At 46.6% G+C, this 25,410-nt stretch overlaps 1 protein-coding gene across 1 annotated transcript in view; it reads left to right on the top strand.

Moving 5' to 3' along the window:
• MED16 (mediator complex subunit 16) overlaps positions 1-21,068 on the top strand; it is a 31,400-nt gene extending 10,332 nt beyond the window's left edge. The window contains exons 13-22 of the mRNA XM_077669072.1: positions 560-688; positions 1,818-1,913; positions 2,858-2,969; positions 6,239-6,378; positions 6,594-6,784; positions 10,468-10,582; positions 12,408-12,494; positions 12,646-12,711; positions 13,811-14,000; positions 20,840-21,068. Coding sequence (XP_077525198.1) covers positions 560-688; positions 1,818-1,913; positions 2,858-2,969; positions 6,239-6,378; positions 6,594-6,784; positions 10,468-10,582; positions 12,408-12,494; positions 12,646-12,711; positions 13,811-14,000; positions 20,840-20,954 — 1,241 coding nt within the window. The 3' untranslated portion in view covers positions 20,955-21,068. The remainder of the gene's footprint in view (positions 1-559; positions 689-1,817; positions 1,914-2,857; positions 2,970-6,238; positions 6,379-6,593; positions 6,785-10,467; positions 10,583-12,407; positions 12,495-12,645; positions 12,712-13,810; positions 14,001-20,839) is intronic.
• The last annotated feature ends 4,342 nt before the right edge of the window (positions 21,069-25,410 follow it).

The following is a 25,410-nucleotide window of genomic DNA, read 5'->3' as shown; positions in this document are numbered from 1 at the left end:
AACTGGCGCTGGACAGGCCTAAATGGAGGTCATTGGGGGAGGCCGTTGTCCTGCAGTGAATGCCACCATGCTGCTGATGATGATAACAACAACAAAAATGGTAGTTTTTTGAGGCCCCTTGTTGATATTGTATTTAATATTTAAATGCACTAAGCTGGCCTTTCTGGGCTCGGTAGCCAAGGGTGGCACTTTGACATGGTAGAGGAATGGAAAGACTGCATATAAAATTGGCAATAAGCTTTTAATGTGCATTGTTCTTTAAACCAGGTCGTACATATGAATGTGGTAGCATAGTCACATGCTTAACACTGTCTAGATGCAGTGTTATGAGAATGAGATGGAGAAACTGGGAAGGTATTTACAGAGCATCACGTGGCTAAGGTTTAGGGCTTTAAGGTTTTACGATTTTTATACAGGGAGTACTTGGCCTGCCTGTGCTCCATCATAGATGTGAATTTAACTTTCTCTCCTCCTTTTTTTAAAACAGCGAGCCCTTTTAGCTTGTGGAAGCGAAATGGAAGTGTGTTGTTTTCACACTCTTTGTTTGTTCTCTGAACAGGCATCAAGTACCAGCATCTGAGTGCCACAGTGTCTCACATGCAGCTCAGCTGGACCAGCGGTGTCTTGGTGGCTGTCGACTCCCTTTCGCAGCTGTTCCTCTTCAGGCTGGCACCGGTGACTGAGCCCAGTGAGATTTGTACAAGCATTGTAGTATAGGGCGTAAAAAAACACACTAGAAAAGGTGATGGGGAACCAAATTCAGCAAATACAGAAATTTTGTTTTTGCTGATAGGTCACAGTGAAAGGGCAATAAGTAGTAAAGGGGGGCACCACAGGGACAGTTAATCAAACATAGCACATGCATGCACAGCACGTGCTTGTAGTGCCTTAATGTTTAACACATTTCATGTCTTGAAATGATGAACTGCCTTTAGATCACGAACCTGTGCCATCAAAAATTTTGGAAGTGGCAGTCTGCAAGTTTCTGTGTAGCTAAAGAAAACGTTGTGATAGTGAAAGTGAAACTTTGTTTTTCATTCTCACGATTTGTTGTATGGTTCGACTAGATTTGGCTTTTATTGTAGAATTTTAATGACAACAAGAAAAAATTAGCTGCGTTTTAACCACTGCTGCACCTGGTTAGAGAGCGAAAGCTGTGGTGTATCTGGCAAGTAGACGTGGCTTGGCATTTGTAACCATGAGTGCATTACGCACACTGGATAGGCAGCACGGCCACGCTGCCACCCTGGCAAGTGGCAGTTAAATTAACGGTTCATCGTGGGAGGTTGGTTGCCCAATTAACGTTGGGGCCTATTCTGCCGCCCTCTACCGGCGAATCGAAAGGTCAAGGTCAAAGGTCAAGTGGTGCGACACCATGGTGGACTACATATGGTAAGGCCTTTAGCAACACTTGACTTATGGCTCACTTGAAGGTCAACCGGCAACGCACGGCGAAATCGGCTTTACCTAGCGTAGCGAAGCTTTCACTTCAAAAATCTTTAGAGCGTGATTGAACTGTGTGGTGTACTGGGTTTGTCAAATGATCGAGTGTGCTTCATTATAAGTGAACATAACATATTTTATGGTTTTTTTTAGAGGAGTGGATGCACATTAGGGTGGCACCATTTATTTCCTCCCAGCCCTTGTCCTTGCGAACAAAGCTGAAAGATCGGGCCGAACTCGGTGAACACTTGCCGTTTTCCTACACTGTGTGGCTGCCATTCTTGTTAGCATGGCAAAGTGGAGAATGTTGTGCTGTGGTCGTCTTTGGTCTCAGTTTGCTAGAGTGCTTTCTGCTGGCTGGGTTTTTGGTGCAGGCACCCCTGTCAGTCCCAGCTACACACTGACCCTACTGGAGCACTGTCTCATGACAGGCACTGACTGGTGGGACGTCCTCCTCAGCCTGCGGCCAGGTAAGGAAATTGTGCTTATACGAATATTGACTCTTTCCTACTCTGTGGGCACCTGAGGATGATATACCTCATGGCAACTTCTTTTGGCAATAGAGCGAAAGCTCTGGAGCCTCTTCCTACGGAAGGGAATAAAGTTCCCGCTTGCAGTTATCACTTTCCTCCTAAAGCATGATATACTCTGGATACTTTTTATTTAGGGCATATTCGAACACAACTCCCAACTTTCAATGTTATAAAAGTCAAGAACAGTTTTCTTGATTACAACAAATTTACTAGGCACGTCTTGTAACAAGGAGCTTCCATAGATGGTGCCAGCTGCACCAGCCACGGAATGAAGCTGCCGCGCTGAGAGCAACGCGCAAGGCAGCCAGGCACCATCATGTGACTAGTACACTATTTGGCAGAATGACACAGTTATGGGCACTCCACTCCTGTAGCCTTCTCTCCATTGCCAAGAAAAGCTGTCAAGGACTATAGTGTCAAATCAACAATGCAAGTACGTTGCAGTGGCTACTCACCTTCTCTTTATTGTCTCGGTCAATTTCAGATAATATTTGAGTTGGTGATTTTCAATGCGCTCAAACTCTCAACAATTGGCTCACTCAAAATAGGAGCACTTGTCTTCTCTGCATGAAAGAAGTCTCGAAGGGGCCTGGTCTATTTATTACAGGTGACACAGTAAAATAGAAAAGAAAGCAGTAGCATTGCCTGTGTTACTGCTGTCAAAGAAAGCAGTAACACTATATTAAGATGGTTAAATTTTGCACTGAGGTCTGTTTTGAGTTAATGCGATTGATTTGTTCAGTTGCAAATATCTGTTTGTAATCATCAAAAGGTGACAAAATGTGTGTTAGAGCCTCAGCTCATGTAGCGCTTTTGTAAGCTGCGCTGTGAATGAAAGCTGTGTGGCATTCATTGCTCAGTGCTTTTTGTTGTTGTTTCAGGCGTGATAGAGACTATTTGTGACAAGTTTACTGAAATTTTCAACAAGCAGCCACCAGGAATCCAGCAGTGTTTTTTCAGCAGGTTTCTTTCGATCAAAGGATCTCTGTACAGGTCAGTGCCCTCTCACCCTGTCACGCATCACATGGAAGTGGTACTGAATATGGGCTTGGCATGACACCAAGCTCATGGTTTTGACACATATTGTCAAAAGTTTATGGAGCATAATATGAGTGAAAAAAACACACTTTTATTGGTTTCTTTGCTTACAGGCCCATTACACTATATGGCACTGATTGGGACATTTTATTTTTATTCCTTTTTGGGTGATCCTTGTAGTTATTGTCTTTGTATGTAACCTGAAAAAGATATATGCAGCTTAATTCTGAGCATGAATTGCACATTGCACCATTGGATCTTAAGCATTGTGCCTTGGATACAAAGAAATCGAATTTATTGGCTAAAGTTGCACTCTATAAATTCATGACAGCAGGCTGTACATCTATGAGTTTGGTCAGGATTTCTTGCCAAGAGGTTCTTTTTGGCTTATTCTATTCCGACTACTACACCAGAGACCAGATATAAAGTAAACGCATATAACTAGATGCTGAAAACTGCACAGCCTTGCTAACAGCTTATTACTAACATTAAGGAGTTATCACTGGGCTCAGGATCACTCTTGTTACGCACTGGAGTGTATGAAAAGAAAATGAGTTCTTAGTTCCTGAGAAAATGCCTTGTGCCGCGGAGTGAAATTTTTGAAAGTGTTTTTTTATTATTTGGAAAAAGCAGTCATTTGCACTTCAAGCTCATTTTTGAAACGGAAACAAAACTTAGAATGACCAAGACGAGAAGATTGTCATTGATGAAGACCTAATGCTAGAGAACGTGATTTTCACTACTGTGGCGAGAAGACCGCTGCATGAAAGTGCTAATAAAACCTGCCTATATTTTCTCCTGCAGCTAATATTTCTTGTGTTCTTGTACTTACCACATTTACTCGCGTTATTTGCGCACTTTTTTTCCTAAAATTAGGGCTTCAGAAAGGGGTTGCACATATTACGCAGAGATATCGCAGAAACGTCAAAAAAACTGTACAAAGGTCGTAACGCGCATTATATATGGTATATAGCTGCATATAAGTCGATCTTGCAACTCGTGCCCCTCGGTGGCTAAAAAAATTTGCAGGGGACACTTAAGCACCACCTTATGCATATGACGCGATAGCATACTGGGTTAATTCCCAGATGTGCAGGAGATCATTCTCTCATTTACATTCATACATCCTTGGGAGTCCTCAAACCCCTCCTGGCGCATTGATGCAGCGGTTTTAAGCGATGTGCCACTGCTCTGCGACGGCAGGGGCTCCCAGTCCTGGGCTTCGTGTGCCCCAGGTTGCTATTTGCAAGCGACCAATAATTAATTTAATGCCACCTGCCACAGTGGGCAGTTTGCTCACTATCCGGTAAGCAGGTTGTGATGACACCTTAAGGTGACGTGACCTAGGTGGCCCACCTGCCTCCTAGGTTGCTCTCTGGGGGCCACCTGCTAAAGCCAGGCTCGTGATTTTTAGCTCAAGACACCGACACAGGGTTTTCTGGAGAACGGGGCCTTTAACGCTATCACGTTTAGAAGTTGACTCCAAATATAAATCGACTCATACCCCCCCTCTTGCGCCCGGCCGAGACCCACGTTATGTAGTTTCCTGTGTGATGGCATGACAGCGCATGTGCAGCTTAAAGCAATAAACGCGGAACAATACAATTGCAAATCCAACAGTCTGAGGCAAATGGAGATACAAGGCGATAAAATGGCACCCTCGCATGTGGTTCAGCTGTGTAGGACAGGGCAGTCAATGGTTGGGTAGTTTCGGATTCTGGCTCAACACTCGTTTTGGAGGTTACTGGAAGTTTGCTGTAGCAGCCATTCATATGGGAAAGTGGCCATTGGCGCCAGTGAGCCGGGTAAATGGCACGCAGATGACTTTTCTTTACCGAAACCAATTTACAAAAAAAAAAAAATATTTTTTTGCCACCACTCACACCTTTCGCAGCCGCACACGGCAAAGCGGATCTTCGAAGCCTGGTCTGCGTGCACCCACGTGCGTGCTAGTGTGCTTGCACAGCTGGGAGCGCAAAATATGCGAGTAGAAGTTTCTTTTTTATAAATGCAGGTAATAAAGTAGGGGTGCGTGGAGTACGCAGGGGTGTAAATATTGCAAGTAAATACAGTATTTGCCACCACGGTGACTCAGTGGTAATGGCTGCTGACCCTAAAGACGCGGGTTCGATCCCGGCCGTGGCGGTTGAATTTCAGTGGAGGCAAAATTCAGAGGCCCGTGTGCTGTGCGATGTCAGTGCACGTTGAAGAACCCCAGGTGGTCCAAACTTTTGGAGCCCTTCACCATGGCGTCCCTCATAGCCTGAGTTGCTTTGGGACGTTAAACCCCAATAAACAAACAAAACAACATACAGTATTTGAATTATGGTTACCCTGCTTGTTTTTGTTTTTCTGCTGTTAGTACAAAAGCTCTGTAAATACATGCATTTGTGTTATATCTGTGCATTTCTTTGTAAATATGGTTAAAGGTTCTGCTAGGTGACTTCATTAAGTTCTTGCCATGGCTGTCAAGATTACTGATTACTTTTGCTAGTGTTCACCAGCTGACTTAGCAGAACAGCATCTCTAGGGTCTTAATTTTACCACAATTAAAGTCTAATTCTCTCCTCTTTAGCACTTTGCGGCTTCAGCTCTTTGGGTTCCACAGTGAAAACCATTATAAATATCATGTGAATGCCATACATGAGTTACTCCAGAAGAGCTTTTCTTTCTCATAGGATTTTAGCACAGCTTAGGCAATACACGATACTAGCTTCCTGGAGCACTTGGTATTGGCAGGCTTCCATGCAGTGCCCTCTGTAGAGCTATGTGCTTTTTGGAGACAGTGATTTCAGTAAACGAGAGCACTGAATTATCTACTGCCTTTCTTGCTGCATATATGAAATGTTTTTCTGGTGTCACTTTGCTGAATTCGTATGTAGTTATTGTTGCTGTCTATGCTACGATAAAGTCTCCTGTCATGTTACTATTGAAAGTAAGCCCATTTTGCTTCAGCCTGATTAGCTGCGATATTTTTGGCTAGGTACAGCTGGGGCCTAGTGGCCTAGCAAACATTGTTTTTGCATTTCAGTGCTTACAGGTCCAACCACAGGACTACAGAACACGGCATCTGTGTTGCACTGTCTTAGATGTCATCCTTTGTTATTGGCCCTGTAGAATTGATTACATCCAACCAACTAGACTGCACTGTTGCCTTGGTAAACCGGTATTGTCTATATTTTGCTGATGGCTAATAATGCTGCTGCTGCTGCCTGTGTGTGCAGGTGCCTTAGCAATGGTCAGCCCAAGGCCGGCGACTGTCATGCCCAGATCATGCTAAATGCTGTGTCTGCTGTGATGAAGGGCCTGCTCAGGCCCAGAGATCTGTCCAGCCATGAGAAGGGCCCTGCTGAAACACTGTCTGGTACGGTCAAGCCACCACCATTATTATTGTTATTATTATTATTATTCTAAGAGGCTGTCCTTCAGGGAGCCTTCTTCTAGATGGGTGGAGTGGTACTGGCAGAAGCTGCTGTATGCTAGGTCACCTAAAACTACAGATAATTGCACAGCGGGTAGCTGGCCTGTATTTCAGACTGACTCCCATCTTCTCCCTTGACCCTACTTTTGGCCCCACAGCGGTGATGGGCAGCCGGGATGTAATAAGCAACCTGGACAAGGTTCTGCTTCATCTGGAAACCAAGGAGTTTTCGGTGGAGCCCCTGATCCTGCAGTCATTGCAGCAGCTCACCCAGTGGGTGGCCGACCTGACGCTGCACCTCATGGCATCCCTGCCTCAGCAGGTCTACAACCACATGCGCTTCCCTGGGGTACGTGTCTGCTTGCTCCGCGCGTTTTTTCTCCCAATGAGGCTGCTCTTCTGTGCACTTTAGAGCAAAGCTGTTGTCTCGATGATGCATGTCTTACATTGCTGCAATGGTGGGCTTGAGTGTGTACATTTAGGTCCAGTCATCATCATCATCATCATCCTGTCTACACCTACTGCAGGGCAAATGCCTCTCCCATGTCTCTCCAATTAACCCTGTCTTTTGCCAGCTAGGCTAGCCTTATCTAGTTGAGAGAAAACTGACGCCAACCAATATTTTTAACTTTACCCAACGTTTCGGGACCAACTCTGTCCCTTCTTCAAGGGTGACGCAGCAGCAGCAGTGTGCACGCAGCAGCAGCAGTGTGCACGCAGCAGCAGCGGGTTGCTGCCTTCGCTCTCCCTTTGTTAGCACGTGGCGCAGTCCACTAACGTACGCGGAGGGGAGTGTTCTTAGAGTCCTATTCATCGCCTCCTTTGTGAGCCGGATGTGCCATGACTCCACATGTCGCCTCTTGAGCAGGTTTGGTTCCACGGCCAAGACACTCACTTCCTCGAAGGCTATCCAGTGGTCGGCGCGCTCGCAGTGTTTGGGGAGGGGGTTGGATTCTGAATTCATTAGCCGGATGTCATTTTTGTGCTGCCTCATTCTTTGGTGGAGGTTTTATTGTTTCGCCGATGTATGAAGCCGGGCACACTGAGCATGGGATTTTGTAGACAACACCCGGTTGTTTTTCTCTGGGGACGCGGTCTTTCGGTCGTGGTAAGAAGCGGCTTATTGTCGAAACAGGTTTGTGAGCCACGCGGATTCCATGTTTTCCGAGAATGTGCGAGTGCCTCGCTGGTTCCCCTCACATATGGAAGGACAACGCGCGCCCGTTTCATTGTTTCATTGTTGGCTGGTCCCCCTGTCCTCCGAGCTTGACGGCGACCAATATGCTGAATAAAGCCACGTGTGTAGCCATTCTTCTCTAGGTCGGCGAGAATGGTGGCTTCTTCTGCTTCTTTCTCCACTTCAGAGGAGCAGATTGACGTTGCTCTTCTCAGGAGAGAGATGACGGATCCTTTGTGGCTAGTACGATGGTTGGAATTAAAATTTAGGTAGCGGCCGGTATGGGTTGGCTTCCTATAGACACCGAACTTTAGGTCTACCCCTTTCTTCTTATGAAGACGTCCAGGAATGGCAAAGTGTTTTTCACTTCTCGTTCCATTGTGAACTGAATAGAAGGCTCGACTGAATTGAGGTGTGCAAGGAAGTTTTTGACCTGCGATGTCTTCAGAATGCAGAAACAGTCGTCAATGTAACGAATGAAAACTTTTGGTTTTTCTTGGAACGACATCAGTGCTTTCTCTTCGATGGCCTCCATCGTCAGGTTGGCAGTGGACATGATCGGGCTGACTACGACAGCTTGTACTCAGCATCACCCACAGTGCGCACATCGTTGCAGCTCATTTCAGTATGTAGCATTTGTATAACAGGATGAACTAAGTTGAGAACTGAAGTGGTGCAGTTTCTTTTTAATGTTTCCGCTGCCTTTGTGCCAGTACCTAGTATTTGTGAAATCCTGGACACAAAAGCTACGAATTGCGAGGCAGCGGCATCGACCAGTGGACTTTTCTCACAAGCTCTCAAGTCAAGTAGAGAATTCTAAAAGCTGACGGCTCACACTTATAACATAACTTTCGCTATTAAAAATTTCTGTCCTCAAATACAGTGGAGCCCACATATAACGGCCCTACTTAAAGCAAACTTTTGCTTATAACGAACAAGACCTGCGCGACCGTCAAAATATACATTGTTTCAATGGCACAAAATCACATGTATAACAAACGTCATTAAGCCCTGCTGATCGGTTACGATGCGAGATAACCTGCCTCCGACCCCTTTGTGCACCCGGCGAGCGGTATGTTTTCTCGAGGCTCATCGCGGGCGAACCGCCCGCCCCATTTCATGCTGCTCTTAAGCGAGCTACCCTTTCCCCGCCGACGTGCCTTCCAAGATCGCCCTCCCGCCCCTCCTCGCAACTCCGCACCCCTCTCCTCGCTTTCTTGCAAATCCGCGCATGGCCTCGGCAATCAGCCCCGCCGGTGCCGATTGCGGAGGCCACGCTCCATGAAGCAGGCCTTCCGTCGGAGCCAAGAGGTGGCTGCACTGACGCCCACGGACGCCCCTCATTGGTCTCTCCGCTGGCGCTGTGCGTCTGTATCTTTAGCTAGATTGGCTTGAGTGCCGCCTGTGCACGTTGCATGTCTACCCCATCGCGCGCTTTTGTCACTTTTGTTACGGTGCGGACGCTTCGTTGGCTTCGTTTCAAATCTCGGGCCCTGGTTGTAATTCGGGATGGTGGAGGGCAGCACCGTGCCCATTTTCATTGTATTCAGCGGTAGAGATGATGAAAGCGGCCAGGGCAGAGGTGACAGCCACTGGCGAGCGGAACTGCTTCTGCAAGGCTGGCTTCATCGACACAGTGTCTGATACTGAGCCTGAAGCTTTGCAGAATGACCAGCCCGGCGGCAATTTGTGGCAGCGCGTTGTCGACTCCGACATGGGGTGTCAGGTCATTGGTTTAAGTGATTTTTATTTCTGTTGATGACGACGCCGACACTGCGGAACCGTGCACAGACGAGGGCATCGTTTCTGAAGTGCGGGACGAGAGTGACGCAGAGGAATCAGATGAGGATGAAACTTCGGAGCCAGCACTCATAAGCGCGCCTGTAGCAATGGGCTACATAGAGATCCTCAGACAACTTGTCTATGCCAAGGGCCTGGGCGAAGAGCACGCTTCTGCTTTAAATAAACTGGAAACCTCCCTCATCGGATCTGCCCATCACGGACTTTTTCACAAAGAAAAAAATTTTGTTTTTTGACAAGCAACAGTCTTTAAAGCTGTGGTCCACTTACTACGAACTTCGGAATATAACGAATGGATGCCGCGTGACGCTTATGTTCGTTATAAGCGGGCTCGATTGTATAGTCCGTTTTTCTCTTAGCGTGCAGCACTGTGGAAGCTGTGCAGGTAGTGTACATGCAAAAGCATCACTGCACCAGGTATCACTCAGCATTCTGCTTGAGGACTCTGGGGAAGGAATGACAAAAGCATTGCAAGGTACCATAAAATGAAATGCTGAACATTGCAAGTTATGGTTGTCAAGATAGTCAGGCACTCAGTTCTTTGTTCCATCAAATTCAAGTGAGTTTTGAGTTCTGTACTTTTCAGTGATGGTGAACGATCTGTTCTGGGCATGAACGTAGTCATTGTGAATAGGCATTCTAGCTTTGGCACCATTGCACACTAAGTTTGATGCCATTGAATACCGCACGTTTTTATGCTTGAAGGCACTACTCATGCGGTGGCTGCTATTGCTGCACTGCAGGGCAGTTGAGTGCAACTGGGAAGTTGGTGCTGTCTTCAGAGACAGTAGGAAGTTTTTCAGGGTGCCTAGATTCTTAACCGCCAAGCTGAAAAGAAATTTACATGGTGTATTTTCATTTTGTTATAATTTCATGGTGATGCCTAGCTTATATTTTTTCTCAAAGTTTGTCTAGGAAGCAAAGCCAGTCCTAATTTCATTATTCAACTCTCTGACTTTACTGTTTGCTCTCTTTTAGTCTAAAGGATTAGCAGCATGGATGGAACTCCCACTTGTTTTCATCTGTGTGTTATGTGCCTCTCTCTTACTGTGCAGGGTGGTCTGATCTCGGACGCAAAGTCCCTAAACATGCTGCGTGAACTGCTCGTTATCTTCCGTATGTGGGGCTTCATCAGTGAGAGCTGCCTGCCAGCCTACACCAAGATGACAGGTATTCGGCTTGCTGTGAGGTTCAGAAGATCTAACTCAGTATGTCATGTCCAGAAAAACCTTAGTTTACAGTTACAGGATTTGGCCATTTGCGAAAAGCACAAATATTGACCCCATTAGGTACTTTTACCAGGCTTGCTTTTGTTCACTCCTGTCTTCGCAATAACTTAGCATCTGCTGCAGTGGCCCAGTGACTTTGACGTACCGTATTTACACGATTGTAAGTTGACTCAAATGTAAGTTGACCACCCCCACATCACATTTATGAAAAACAAAAAGCAAATTTAGCTTGGCCTTTAATAATAGAATGCAATAGCACTATCCTGCAGGTTCCGCTTATCGCCAGCCACTATTGGCTGCCGCGCTTGGGAGCGCCCGTGGGCACATTCCAAAACGAAAATGTATTCGTCAGTGAACTACTCGTTCACACTTGCGCCATCGCCCTCACTAGTGCTGCCGTTGTGATCGCTGCTGCAGTCCCACAGCTCGTCGTTCTAACATCGTCGTGCAGCGAAATCCCGCACTTTGCAAACAGCCACATCACGACATCAAGTGGAACAGCTGAAAATTTTGCCTCGCTGCAGCTGCCACACCTGTACCACCCATTGCGAACGTCAAACTTGCGGCCCGAAGCGCAAAGCCCTGCGCGCAGTTTGTTTCTTTGGCTTAAAGAATGACAGCCATCTTGAACGTAGCCGTGAACAAGCGCCGGTCTCTTACCGGACCCAGAGCACAAATTACGAATGACAAAGCAGTACATTAAAAACTTGTGAAATGCGGGTGGCAGTAGCCAAATGCGTCAGAGCCAAAGAGAAACTACGCGTGAGCGGCGTTGGCTCTTCTGTCGGCTACCGACACTCCCCGGTGCCGCTGCGATTCCGAGTGGGGGTGCTGCCGCGATTGGAACAGTGGCCCTTCCATCAACTATTGATGCTCCCTTGAGCGCCGAGTACGCGGTTGAAAGTAAAAAAAACAAAACTTGTATGACGCTTATTAAGAGTAGAACGTGAATGTGTTATTGGGTTGCCGCTGCTTATCAGCAGACGCAATCTGTGACCACGTGTGGGGAGTGGGCTGGCGCTGGTTTGCTGCTTATCAACAGCCACCATTAGCGGCCTCGCGCGAGGTGGGGATGCCGATTCTGCGCGTTGACACAGCAGCTGCTCAAGGCCAGCACCAAGAGCGATGCGACAGAGCCGCGCAGAAAAAATGCAACCATACAGTAGCATGCCTGATGTCTCGTTTGTCTTGCCTTTATTTATGGTGCGATGCTTTGCTTTCGATTTTAAGTCGACCGCCCCACTTCAGATTTTCAAATTTTGAAAAATAGGTCGACTTACAATCGTGTAATTACGGTATGACTGCCAAGCTCGAGATTGCAGGATTGAATCCTGGCTGCAGTAGCTATGTTCTTATAGAGGCAAGGTGCAAGAACGCCTTTGTGTCATGTGGTGTCTGCACATAAAAGAATCCCAGGTGGTCTAAATTAATCCACAGCCATTCTGTACAATATCCGCTGTACTCTATGTGCAACTTTGGGGTGTTAAACCCAACATACCATACCAAATTAACTTAAATGTTGTATTCAAAGATGGCCAATAATATGTATGAGTGTTCACTACATGACCATTGTTTTCCACTCACCAGTATGCTGCATTTTGGTAAAATAATTTTAAAATCTTTAATTTCTAATCAAAATGGACCGTATTTGGTCCGCAGTGTGTGATAAAAAAAAATAAAAAAAATCAGCAATGCTGTAAGTATATCTTTGTGGTGTTCCTCTACGTTCTTTAATGTGGTTGAACATTGGTTTCCTTTCTGTTTAGACAACCTGGACGTGCTATCCCTTTTATTCAAACTCCTGACCAAGACTCTGCTCAACCATGGTTCTGAACCTGATGAAACACTGCTTGGTAAGTTCTGATGGACATATCCTTTTCAGACGTGTTATAATTTTAATTGACGTGCTTTTCTGGTCTTGTCATGATGTGGGCCTTGTAATTACATTTACTGCCCAGCAGTGGTCAAATGTGTCAGGCACTAACAAAACCTGATGCATTTCAGATGAGTGCTGCCTTCTTCCAAGCCAGATACTCATACCATCCATTGATCTTGGCAATCATACAGAAGGCAAGTATGGCTTTCACATGAAAAGAAAACAATTCATTAGGCATGTGCAGATATTTAATCTTCAATTCAAAGTGAACAATTATTCTGTTTGAATAGCTCTGAATATTTGCAAATCGAAGGGAATAGCTTGTGACAGCAAGCAGCTAATAAAAAGAAGCAATTTAGTAAGTCAGTTGAAAAAATAAAATGAAACAAAACAAAAATAAATGCTTTTAAACTCGAACTTGGTTATGATCGATCAGCATCGTGCCAAAGTGCACTAAAAGTCATTACTTCGAGCCTTTACCCCTACGATTCTTAATATGCCGCTCGTTTTTTTTTTTGCGCAAATTTTGGGCAGATTTTTTAGACATTGAAGTTTCAAACATCATTAATTTTCCCAACTTTGCGCAGCACCATGTATCGCATCCAGCAAAGTTGATGTATAACGATGGTTGAAATTTCCGACATGTCGCAACTAATTGCCCGGCTTCTTGACCTCATTTGCACAGCACATGATCCCATGACTGCTCAACGCATGCTTGACTGCACTGTTCGCACCATTGCCTGACGTATTCCACACCATAGTTCCGCCTGGATCGGCACATGGCGCACTGGCATACAACAAGCGGGATACAGTAGAGTCTCTAGGTGTGTTTGTTATGACGCCTGCCATGGAGACCGCCAGTCGCTCGACCACAAATATAGCCAGGGAGATGCAGCTTTGCGCTTCCGACCAGGGTTAACCAGAGCTAAACCACCAGCAATTTTTTTTGACCAGCGACAGGTCTGACTAGTGCAGTCGACGTATACGTGGCATATACGGTAATTTATATATTGCATGTTGTGACCTATGTAGACTTACTTTAGGGTGTGTTCACGAGATATTTATATAATTTGCGCACACCCATTTTGAAGCCTTAATTTAGAGAAAAAAAAGTGTGCAGATTACGTGGGTAAATAAGGTATTTGATGAAAAGCTTGTAATCAACAAGCTAGTTTTGCAGCTAGATGGTTTCACTCCTTGGGATGTAGAGTGACTTTTACAATATGCGCAATAGTGTTGACTTGTATTCTGAGTTCATGCTAACCCCATTGGCTGATTTCCCTTACGATGCAGGTGTGGCCAGCCCTGCTCTCTTCCTCAATTCGTTGCCTATGCAGTTTGAGTTTGGCATTCCTCCTGATTTCTTGCACGTGCCTTCCAAGCTGCACCCTGTCGAGGGATCAGTGTCAATGCCGAGCAAGATGGACATTGTGCGTCACATTAGCCTTGGAACCAACCCTGCCTCGGCCAGGCACTGTACCAGGTATGTTATCAGAGTTCAACTTTAGTGTAACAGAATTACTAGACGGGCAAACTGATAAGTATCCATGGCGAAACCCTGCGCACGACAAAATGGATGCACACAGAGGACCGAAGGAGCAACACACAAGCACAGTGTGTAGTCTCTTCGGTCCTCTTGTGTTTGTCCATTTTGTTGCGTGCAGTGGTTAAAGTTCATTAATCCTGAAAGGTAGACTCAGAACAAATTGAAGTTGGCCTATATCACGTGATTGCCCTATTCATGTGCCACAACCTGCATTTGCGAAGAATTAGCGCAGTCCCGGCTAACCACTCATAAAGATAGTGCATTAAAAGTCTGGGCTATACGATGCAAAATTATACACTTCCTGTCTCATATGACGACCGGCAGGAACCGCCTGGAATGAACGAGGCTGGTAGAGCACTTTACTGGCTGACTTCATGTTGCCCAAGGTACTCTGAATCGAAATTAAGACAGAGACATACAGTCGAACCCACTTATAACGATACCAGTTTTAACAATGTGTCGGTTACACCAATGAAAAACTGCTGCACCGTCCACTTTTGTATGTTTTCTATGGTAAAATAACCCGCTCACTATAATGTCCCCATGCCGCATTATCGGTTATAACAATGAACTCTGGGTCCTGAGTGCTCGCGGCAAAATGTAGTGGAATGCGAAATCCTTGAAAAAAAAAAGAAAAGAAAAATTCCAGCCGCTGCACCCTCCCCGCCGCGCGCTCATACAATAGAACTTGTTTTCCGGCCTTCTCCGCATCGCCAGCCTCACGCGCCTCACTCCCGCTGCCCTTCCACCCCTCCGAACACAAATGGGCTGCGCCCATAGCTGTACAACGTGCCACCCTCCGAAACACGAATGGACCTCGCCAACACGCCGACAGCGCTGATCTGCTCGCTCGCCCCTCATTCTGTGCAGTTCTACCAACGGATTTGGTTGTTTGTGTTGATTGCGTTGAAGTCGTTCCTGGCCACGTGGTTTCTCCATCTCGTTTGAATCGCCGCTGAAACGGAAGATGGCTGATCCGCCCGCTGATTATCGACGATGTTGCCGGTGAAAAGAAAGCGCACGACTATCGTGAAGGACTACAAATACGGTAAGAAAGTGTGTGACTTGGTTAAGAAGTACGCACTATCGCAACCGACGGTGTCGGCGATCATCCGCTCCGCTGAGAAGTTCGACAAAGAAAAGTGCTCGCTTGACAGTGGGCGCAAACACTTTCAACAAGGTGCGTATAAAGAGGTGGAGGAGGCCCTCTATGAGTTGTTTCTTGGTGTCCATGCCCAGAGCTTGCCTATCACCAGGCCGATTCTGGCCACAAAGGCGAAGCAGTTTGCCCTGCTTATTAACAATGTGGACTTCCAGCCAGGTGGCGGCTGGATACAGAACTTGAAAGCTTCGCATGAGGCAAGCAAGGTTGACGGACATGGGGTTTTCTCGTGCAAGCCAGTGAGAAGTACGTTGCGAGATGCTTGTGGCAATTTCACCCCAGCGTTTCTTCGGGATTTCTCATGCTGAGAGGCAGCCGCGGCAACCTTCTCGTATTTTTTACAAGGCCCTTTTCGGGGTAACCAAAACGATGCCTCAGCAGAGCTCACATGTCACTTGCTGTCTGTGACCCCTCCTTGCAGTTGTTATGCTTTTTTTTTTTCGTGCAACCCATTTATAACAATTATCGGTTATAACAGTGGAATTTTCGTGGCACTTGAATATTGTTATAAGCGGACTCGACTTATGTGCATAACGGCACGATGTGCCGATGACCCGGACTCTACACACACAAAACGATGTCATAGGTGCGAGGAGCCTCAGCTGGCATGTTTTTTCGGTCCCTTCGCTTGTGAAGGCATGACAGAGATCAATTGTGTGATCATTTTATCGTGAAATTATGCCAATGTGTGCTGCTGGAAACAAGATTAGGCCTTTCATGAATAAAAAGCAGTGGCTAGTTCCAAAGTGCTCTCTGCTAAAGGACAGAGTGACAGCGGTTGTAGTCTAAACAGATTGATGGGTCGGCGGCATACGCTTACCATGCATCGCAAAACTTGATCAAAGATGGAACAGCTGTATTTCTGGCATATAGTCAAAAGCATTGATTTTGAGGCGCATATGACTCCTACTTAACGTGCTGTAATGACTAAAGCACATGTGTACCAAGTCCACGCTGAAATGGCTTCTGGCAGTTCATTCTCAGTGTGAATTCTTTCAAGACAAAAGTAGGGGTGCTTTCATGACGCGTGGAGAAAAAGAGTGTTATATATGTTGAAAGCCGTATTAGGAGATGCATTTATTTTGCGAACACATATATAGTGTGAGATTTCCGTAGAGCTTTGCTGAAAGTGGAGAATCGCGTCAGATGCCAGCAGTGAGAAGAGGTGGAGTCAAGGCAAAGGATGCGTGGGAGGGGGGGGTGCTAAACTGCGGCACAAGGACAGAGGATGTAGTGAGTGCATGAAAGAAGGGCGGGGGTGACATGCTGGGCCACCGTTTCGGGTGCTGCTGGCTCGCTAGTGACACATCTTCAAGGGTGTCGATCTACTGCTAGTAGCTATTAACATGTCAGCCTACTTCAAACTTTGAATACAATAAACAAAAATTCAGAGGGCACTTTGTAGGCTTGAAGTGCAGTGGGGCGAAAGCCTTTAGCGTGGTGTTACTGCTCGTGTCACTAAAGTGTGGTGAAGATGCTGATTAAAGACTACACTATTGTTCGCTTCACGACACTTTTGTTGACATTCATTAGCGCGCACATACTTGGTTGCTGGAGACAGAGGAGAGCGTTTGAGTAGCATCCTTCCAGATCAGCGTTCAGGAGATGTCTGGCAAGATTGCCTGGGGACCGCTCCTCTCGAACTATGGTGGCGCCACTCAATGACGTCACACGCATGCGCAGTAGGCTAAAGCGCAGGCGCATTGTCTGCTGGCTCCTTGTGCATGCGCAGTGCATTATCATATACCGAATTCGCAGTTATGACATACTACACCAACCACTAGTGTTACCCATTAACTTATTACTAATTTACTAATTAATCAATCACCAATTAACTAATTACTATTTGACTGTGAGGACACTTGTCTGCTTACCAGCGTGAAATGGCGCAAACTCCACCGAGCACATGAACACACAGTATATGTTTTGAGGAAAGGAAAGGTTTTTGAGGAAGGAGGAGGAGGAAGAGGAATAGCAGGGAGGTTAACCAGAAGAATAGTTGGTTTGCTACCCTACACAGGGGGGGGGGTGCCAAATTCTGGTGCCGGCCGGTGCCAAATTCTGGGGCCGGCCCGGTCCAAATTTTGGTGCGTCCATCGATCTGGGCATGTTTTAATATACGTGTATATAAATTTTTATCAAATTTTGCCAAGGTCAATTTTTGGGTGAACCGTGCCGAATTTTGGGGGTGGCCCGGACCACCAAAGTTCGATTTGTAAAATCGATGCTCGTGAATCTTGCTAGTTTCGACCTAAAACGATGTATCCCGTTGTTTTGAGCCGGCATACAAGTTTACGCGCAGTTCTGAGAGAAAAAGTTTACACCTTCCTCTCGTGTACTCCTCGACGACTTGTAAAATCGATGCTCGTGAATCTTGCTAGTTTCGATCTAAAACGATGTATCCCGGTGTCAAGTCATGGTCAGGTCATGACTGACCCTGGTTGTGTCAATCATGTATAGGCAAAGTATCATCACTATGCTTTGCTAAATGTTAGTGTTCCTATGCAACTGCTTCAAAGTAAGCACGACAAGATTTTGCTCAAGGTAGCAGCCTCCGGATTAGTGCTTTCGCATCTTTTCAAAAGAGCAGACAAATGCTTTCACAACCTGAACGAAAGGCTCCCGGCGACTGCATAGTAGTAGATATCAAGTAGTAAAGTATAGTAGTAGTAAAGCCGCTGCCGTGGCTCAGTGGTTATGGCACTCGGCTGCTGACCCGAAAGATGCTGGTTCGATCCCGGCTGCGGTGGTCGAATTTCAGTGGAGGTGAAATTGACCATTTGCGGAAATGTTTTTGCGCATGCGCGGTGAAGGCGCATCCAGCGCCCTGTAGGCGATTTGGTTTTGGTTGGAAAACATGAGCCTGCCGTGCATTCCTGCGCTGTAGTGCGGCGACTGCTGTGAGCCGTAACTGCTATGTAACTGCAAAGCGTTTATATCAAAACTAACCACGCGTTGTGCAGCAACGAGATTTGGACGTAATAAATGCCGTGACGAGATACAAGGTGCAAAAAAACCAAGCTGTTGATGGGGCCAGTAATTCACGCGTCCAGCACGTTTTGAAACGGCTGTTACTGCTACATTTCACGCTTGCTGCCAAGTGCACACAGCTCGTTGGTTCTAGAAGAGTTTTGCCATCGAAGCACGTGGGTATTCGGTGGGAACCGAATGCTATATAACAGTAGGATCATTAACCATAAACGCTGCAATGTCAAGCTGTGCTATCTGAGCAGCGTGAGCGCGGCAGAGCGCAACCTCGCATATATCCGCTTATTCTAACTGTCCTGCGGCCCGTTAGCACGCAAAGCAGTGGTCTGCCATATCAGCACGAGCCGTGATTGAGATAGTACAACAGGTAGTTTACTAATCAGTTAAGTGTGGCTTGCAGCAAAAGGTGTTGTGCGAAGTTAGCAGAAACTCCTGCGCTATCAAGGAAGCGCAAACATAAACGTCTGTGCCCAGTAGGAAAGTGCATCCCATTATACTGTTACACACCCCCATGCATAGGCACACATCAACGCACATTTTCACTTGGTCATTCGGCGTTCCGTTCAGGTAGCAGAGTGTAGCTACTGCCACACATGGTCGTTTTTCAGGCTACAATGCAAAAACTCTTTGCTGCACCCCGTTTCTAAAAACGGAAATGGGATGTTCTCCTCCTCTGTCATCCTCTTTCGTTATCAAACGCTCCTTTTCCTGCAAAGAAACAATGCTAAAACAACAAAACAAGCACCCGCGAACTACTGGACGCTGCCTTGCACATGTTTGCTCGAGAAGCCCTTTCCAACCAAAAGTGCCAGCGGAGCTTCCCTGTTCGCACGACAGGCGGCGCTCAGTTTTCCGCAAATGGTCAATTCTAGAGGTACGTGTACTGTGCGATGCCAGTGCACGTTAAAGAACCTCAGGTGGTCGAAATTTCTGGAGCCCTGCACTACGGCGTCCCTTATAGCCTGCGTCGCCTTGGGACGTTAAACCCCTGTAAACCAAACCAATCTATAAAGCATCAGCGATCACTTTGCAACTCTATCAACAGAGCCTGAAAGTTATTCTGAAGCAAACTGCAATCAGTACCCATTAATGCATGGCCGCGCTTTTCAAAGCAAATGCAACAGTAGAAGTGCAGCGTGGAATAGCTGGTGCGATGATCTCTCTACTTCGCATGAGAGATGCAGTTATCAGAGCACAAGCTTGAAATAACGGCTCCTCTGTAAGGCACCGTTTTGAGTTTCAGTAAAAAAAAAGGGGGGGCTTTTAACATAATCAGGAAAGGTGTGCTCAAGCTCATGTATTCAAATGCATGCTGTTCACAGTACAAATCAGTATCTATGGTGCTGCTACGCTGTTCGTTGTCAGAACGAAGTCCTTTCTGCGAATATTGTGAAGCTGCTGCTTCATCTGCAAGCGATCACATGTTCTTTGCGGGATCATAAGTACGGTGAAACCATCCTCAAGCCTATTAGTGCAATTAAAGGCACAGCAGCCCGGCATAATGTGAGCGCACAGCACAGAAAACAATGCGTGCTCCGTTCGCTGCACCTAGGCAAGGCGAAAAATGGTGCGAACCGAAAAGAAAATCTCAAGCAAAAACACAAGCGGCGCGCGTTTCCATGGTCAAGCACAGGGAGGCCAATCAGCTTGAAGCAAAACTCGCCGTGCAGCCAATGCCTGCGGCTCGGCAGTGGGGAGACGAGGAAGCGAGAAGGTTGTGCGGCGGTGGCGAAGTTCTAAAAGTGGCGGTACTTTCAAATTATCACGGGACTTTATTTCATTCCATGGATGGAGCAGCAGCCGCGGTCCACTAAATCTTTTGTCAATGAGGAGTACATCACCATGCTGTAACAGATTTGAGTGTGGAAACTGAAAGGGACGCTACCCTATACCGAAAATGTCTAATTGCTGTTTGGAGGGTGAGATTTATATTGCTTTTTGGCACAGTACTTTTGCCGACGTGCAGTTGCCTTGGTGCTCGCTGATATGGTTTCAGCATCAAGATATATGAAAACGAGCGCATGCACTGATTGAAAAATTTTTATAAAAAATCTTCTGCAGTGTTTCCTATAAAAACTGTTGCGGAATCCAGCACTTTAGACAGCAAGGTTTCCGTTGTGCTGAAAAAAATTGGGTGCTTAAGATTCACTATACAGTCCCCTTAAGACAAAAGTTCGTTAACCAAAGAGATGGCAAGGGATGCTACTAAACAACTCTTCAATGGCTGTGCTGCTTTGATGCTTTCCGTTCTTATTTTTTTTTTATAATTCAGTCATTTTCGAAAGTTTTTGTTAATCATATTTTGGTTCACTGTTTCTTGAGCACTTAGGTAGGGTCATTTTGAACTTGTAGCACATTGGTGCATAGCCCTCTATAATGCGAGTTTTCTCTTTATGCTGCTTTTGTAAAAAACTAGCAGGAGAGCTAGTCTTTTTTTATTCTTTTAATGAAGAGGTGCACTAGTATTGTATTGACCAGAAGACTTTTGTTAGACTGTGTCAAAGTTTTATTCTGATGACGTGCAGCCAGAACTGAAGTATAGTTGCTTATCACAGCCTCTGCAATAGTGGCTGTCACCATAAGAATACAGCTGGCATAACATTGGCGATGGTCGGTCCATCTACAGGTGCTTCTCCATGTCGATGGTGCGACCTGGAGTGAAAGCAGGCACCATTCGAGCCTGGGAGCAGCGGTGGGTGCGATTCTGTCCATGCGGGGGCCAGTGGAGACTCGTCGTTTAGCCCTGTATTGCTGCTCATGCTGCCTGGATTTCACCAGTCATCTGCTGTTCATTCCTTGTACATAGATACTCACTCATTGTGTATTAAAGTGCATAGCAGTGCATTTCTACTTTCTTTGGATGAGTTCATTTGCATTTTGTAGCCAGTGCTGTTGTCTTCAATGCCTCTGCTAAATGTGGATCTTGAGCTTGTTGAATAAGAAAATGTTTTAATGCGATGACATTAAAAGCCTTATCGCAGAAGAAGCCTGGCATTATGGTCTCATATAAAATTCGCTGATTGGTCGAGACAGCTATGATGTCATCTGGTCACGTGACATGCCACCTCCCCCACGCCCTTTTTCTCCACCTGTATTGCCGCAAAGAGAAGCTTCACTAAGAAACCCGACGTTGTGTCATAAAATTTGCTGATTGCTCGATACAGTTATGATGCCACCTTCTCCCCGCCCCCTCTCTCCACCTGCATCACCGCAAGCAGGAGCCTCATCAAGGAAAAAAATCCTGGCATTGTAGTCTGTCATAAAATTCGCAGATCCTAGTGCTATCGCATTTTACACATGTAATGTAATAAGTGTCCTCGTTGCTTTTTGTGACTGAAAGTAGTTGTGAAATGTATTATGGTGCCATTAAATCGCATGCATGAAATATTTTTATGGCAAATTTATATTACATTAAAACTTAACCACAAGAACCTCATAGTTACATCAGATTTAACTTTGTGTGACAAAACCTGTTGATATGCTCCTATCTGATTAGAAGTTCATAGTGTTGATACTTTTCACATAGGTGCCTACAAGCACAAAGTGGGCACTGTTGTTCAGTAATATAACCGGAACTGTCCAAAATATGTTGTAACAGGCTTTCTGAAATTTGCAAATAATCTGTAGTGTGCAGTTTAACAGTTCATTAAATAATTCAAAGAAATAGAAGTGATCATGCACAATGATAGAGAATGAAGGCACTTGGCTTGTGCTCTTGCTGGCATGCCAAGCAACACAAATAATAGCAGTTCATAGGAAGCACACTTATCTTTACTCGTACTTACTTTTTAGTGAGGATGAGAACATGGAAGGGCACTCAGTCACTTGCTAGGGCATTTGGCTGCTTCGCACGAGGTTGTGGCATCAAGTTTCAGCTATGGAGGGCATCTTTCAGTGCAAGTGAAATGCAGAAATGCACATGTGCTGTGCAGTGTCAGTGCTGTTAAGGAACCCCAAGTGGTCGAAGTTCATCCAGAGCCATCCACTGTGCCAATTTTTCCTCTCCTTCATGCCTTTTCTCGCAGCATGTTTCAGGTGTCTGCTGTAAGTGAGAGTGTTACTGTGTCTTCACGTTCCGTATAGCTAACCCACCCTTTTGCCCAGCCATGTTCACATATTGTTTAGGACCCACTCTTGTCCTTGAATGAATGCTATGGCAATTCTCAGAATGGATGCTATGGCAATTTTCATATTATCCACTTGCTTCAATGAGATAAGAGTTTAACACGTGTGGACTGTGCTTACATGTTTACTGTATTTGATACGTTTAGATTCCTTTTTTACTGTGTTAGCAATATTGTCCTCTTTTCGCAAAAAGCGTGTATGCATGTGCGTGTGTGTGTGTAAGCCTCAACCCTCCGCAGGAACCCCCTCTGATTGGGCACCCACTGGTAAAAATGCATCTCCCACCTACTGCAAATCAGAAGCCCACTCAGCACTGGAGCAGAAAAGCGACTGCGAAACTCAATTCAAGGACGCAATGGGAATGCAATCAGTGTAAAAGCAGTGTTTGTGAGGTTTGATGTCCCAAGACACGACTCTGGCTCTGAGAGGTGCTGTAGTGGAGGGCTCCAGATAATTTCAACTTCTTGAGGTTCTTTTATACTGACATTGCATTAACTAATGCTGCTAACTCAGATTTTTTGCATCAATTTTTGATCGCTTGTGCATTTCTTTTTCACTACAAACACACTCGGGGATTCCATTCATGTTTGCAGTATTCCAGCAAGACTGATGGTGTTAAATCTGATGTAACTGAGGTTCTTATGGTTGAGCTTTTGTCCACAAGCGCTTCAACATTTATTGTGATGGAAGCAGTTGATTAAGGTATGTTGCAATACCGACCAGGCACATTTAAAGAATGAAGGGACATAGTTCACTTTTGTGGTGTTTGTGGTGGTGCGGACTGTGTTGTCTTTTCCTTCATGTTTTGTTTCCTGTCTGCATTGCAAGATATGAAGCAACCTGCCCAGGAAGCTTTTTCTTGCACTAGCTGTACGTCATGGAGCTTGACTTGGTCACTCTGGCTTACCTACTTAATGGCACAGACTGCTCATGAGACCAGTACATTTTCACATTCATGGCTGAAATTACATGGTATCAGTAATTAAGGTCTTTAATTTTTTGCAGCGGAAAGTTTAGGTTCCGCGAATTGAGAACAAGGAATCGGCAATCTTCGGTGGGGAACCTAACCTGCAGCAGTGCCCACTGTGCCGCCGCTTGTTGCCTCGCTGCTCCGTATTTCTAGCACCATAGTTCTGTGTTCGTACGCCACGTTTTAGAGCGCAGCTCTTGTCCAGCGGCGTCAGCGTAACCGAGCGCGAAGAGCTGTGTTGTGCGAGGATGTCGAGGAGGAGGGTACGACAGTAGCGTAAAAGCAGGTTGCGCGGCGGCACCAGAGAAGCGCGCACCTTCTGCCTGCCGATGATGTCATCGGCAAGGTAGGCGGCGAGTGCGTCGCGAGGAGTGCCAGTTGTGGCCGCCGCTTGCTCAGAGTAGCTAGGTGTATGTGTGTGTGTGTGTGTGTGCTTGCCTGAAGCCCCGATTTTGTGGCAGGCCCACCTACCCACCGTGCCCTGCCTGCCGCGGCTCAATCGTGAGAGGCTGCTCTGGAAGAGCAACCTGGATCGCAACCCAACCCTAGTAACCAAAGTCCCACCGATGGCAGCACCTGCCATAGGAGGGCGCCAGGACTTGTAGGAAGACTCCCAGGGAGTCTGACTGTCTGGCTGGCTGGCTGACTGACTGATTTTTTTTTTTATTCGAAGTGAGTTTTAGACCCTGCTGGGTCCCTGGGCCACTGCGCGGTCTCGCACTGCATCAAGTAGGTCATGTCGGGACATGACGTCGGCAACCCGAGTCACCGCAGCAAGCTGCGATGTCGGGTCTGCAGAAGTGAGCAGGACCTCTCAGTCCTCCCAGCTCGAGATGGCGTGCTGTCCTTACGGGGGAGGGTCAGCAGGGCAGCCGAAAAGGATGTGGGAGAATGGCATGAGGGTCACCGCATAGGGAGCATGAAGGCGATGTGCCACAATAGTGGGATAACAGCTGAGGGGATGACAGCGGGTCTGGAGGCGTCTGAAGAGGATCTAATGGGAGTGCGTAAGAGAGGGGTTGGGAGAGGGGTAAGTCCGACGGTTCAAATGGGGTATTTGCGTGAGGTCCGCAAGGGTGTGCGCACGCTCCCTCGAGAATCGCGAATCGAGACTGTCCTGAGCCCGGCAAATCAAACCTCGGGCCAATTTATCGGCAGCCTCGTTTCCAGGGTTCCCAGAGTGAGCCGGCACCCACTGGAGCTCCACCCTGCGCGGTAAATTTTGGGTAGGGGTGTTTAACAATTGCCAGGCAGGGGTGTAAATACTGCCACTGGCAAAGTTGGACAGAGCCGTTTTGGAGTAATAATAATAATAATAATTGGTTTTTGGGGGAAAGGAAATGGCGCAGTATCTGTCTCATATATCGTTGGACACCTGAACCGCGCCGTAAGGGAAGGGATAAGGGAGGGAGTGAAAGAAGAAAGGAAGAAGAGGGCTCCGGAATAATTTCGACCACCTGGGGATCTTTAACGTGCACTGACATCGCACAGCACACGGGCGCCTTAGCGTTTTTCCTCCATAAAAACGCAGCCGCCGCGGTCGGGTTCGAACCCGGGAACTCTGGATCAGTAGTCGAGCGCCCTAACCACTGAGCCACCGCGGCGGGGCATGTTTTGGAGTCGCTGAAGATGTATTCAGCGTCAGAATGTGCAAGGGCTAGGGCAATGACGGTCTCCTCTGCCTCCTCGGGCGTAGAGCCCGAGGGAAGACGGTGAGTTAGGGGGTTGGGTAGGGTTTGATTGTAGGCAACTGCTACCGTTTCATGCGCTGTACATGCGGCGTCTAACCAAACGGCATCGTGGGCTTGCCCATAATACTTATGGAGGGCATTAGCGTCAGCTACGCGGCGAGGGATATGATATTGGGGATGGACGTTTCAAGGAAGGGGTTTCACAACGAGAGGTATATGGTTGTGTCGAGGGATGGCTATAAGGGTTGACTGGTTAGCTGGCATGTTGATGCAAAGAGAGGAGAGTATATGGCGGCCAGTGGCGCTCGTGGAAAGTCTAAGGTACTGTGAAGGTGCGCGTCAACTAGTTCCTGAATGGTGTTATACATGCCTAGTGCAAGGAGTTTGGCTGTGCTGGTGCTACGAGGTAGG

Source organism: Amblyomma americanum, chromosome 6 (genome assembly GCF_052857255.1).
Source record: "Amblyomma americanum isolate KBUSLIRL-KWMA chromosome 6, ASM5285725v1, whole genome shotgun sequence".
In the NCBI taxonomy this organism is placed as follows: Eukaryota; Metazoa; Arthropoda; class Arachnida; order Ixodida; family Ixodidae; genus Amblyomma; species Amblyomma americanum.
Note: the sequence above shows the minus strand (reverse complement) of the source record. Positions and strands in the feature narration are given on the sequence as shown.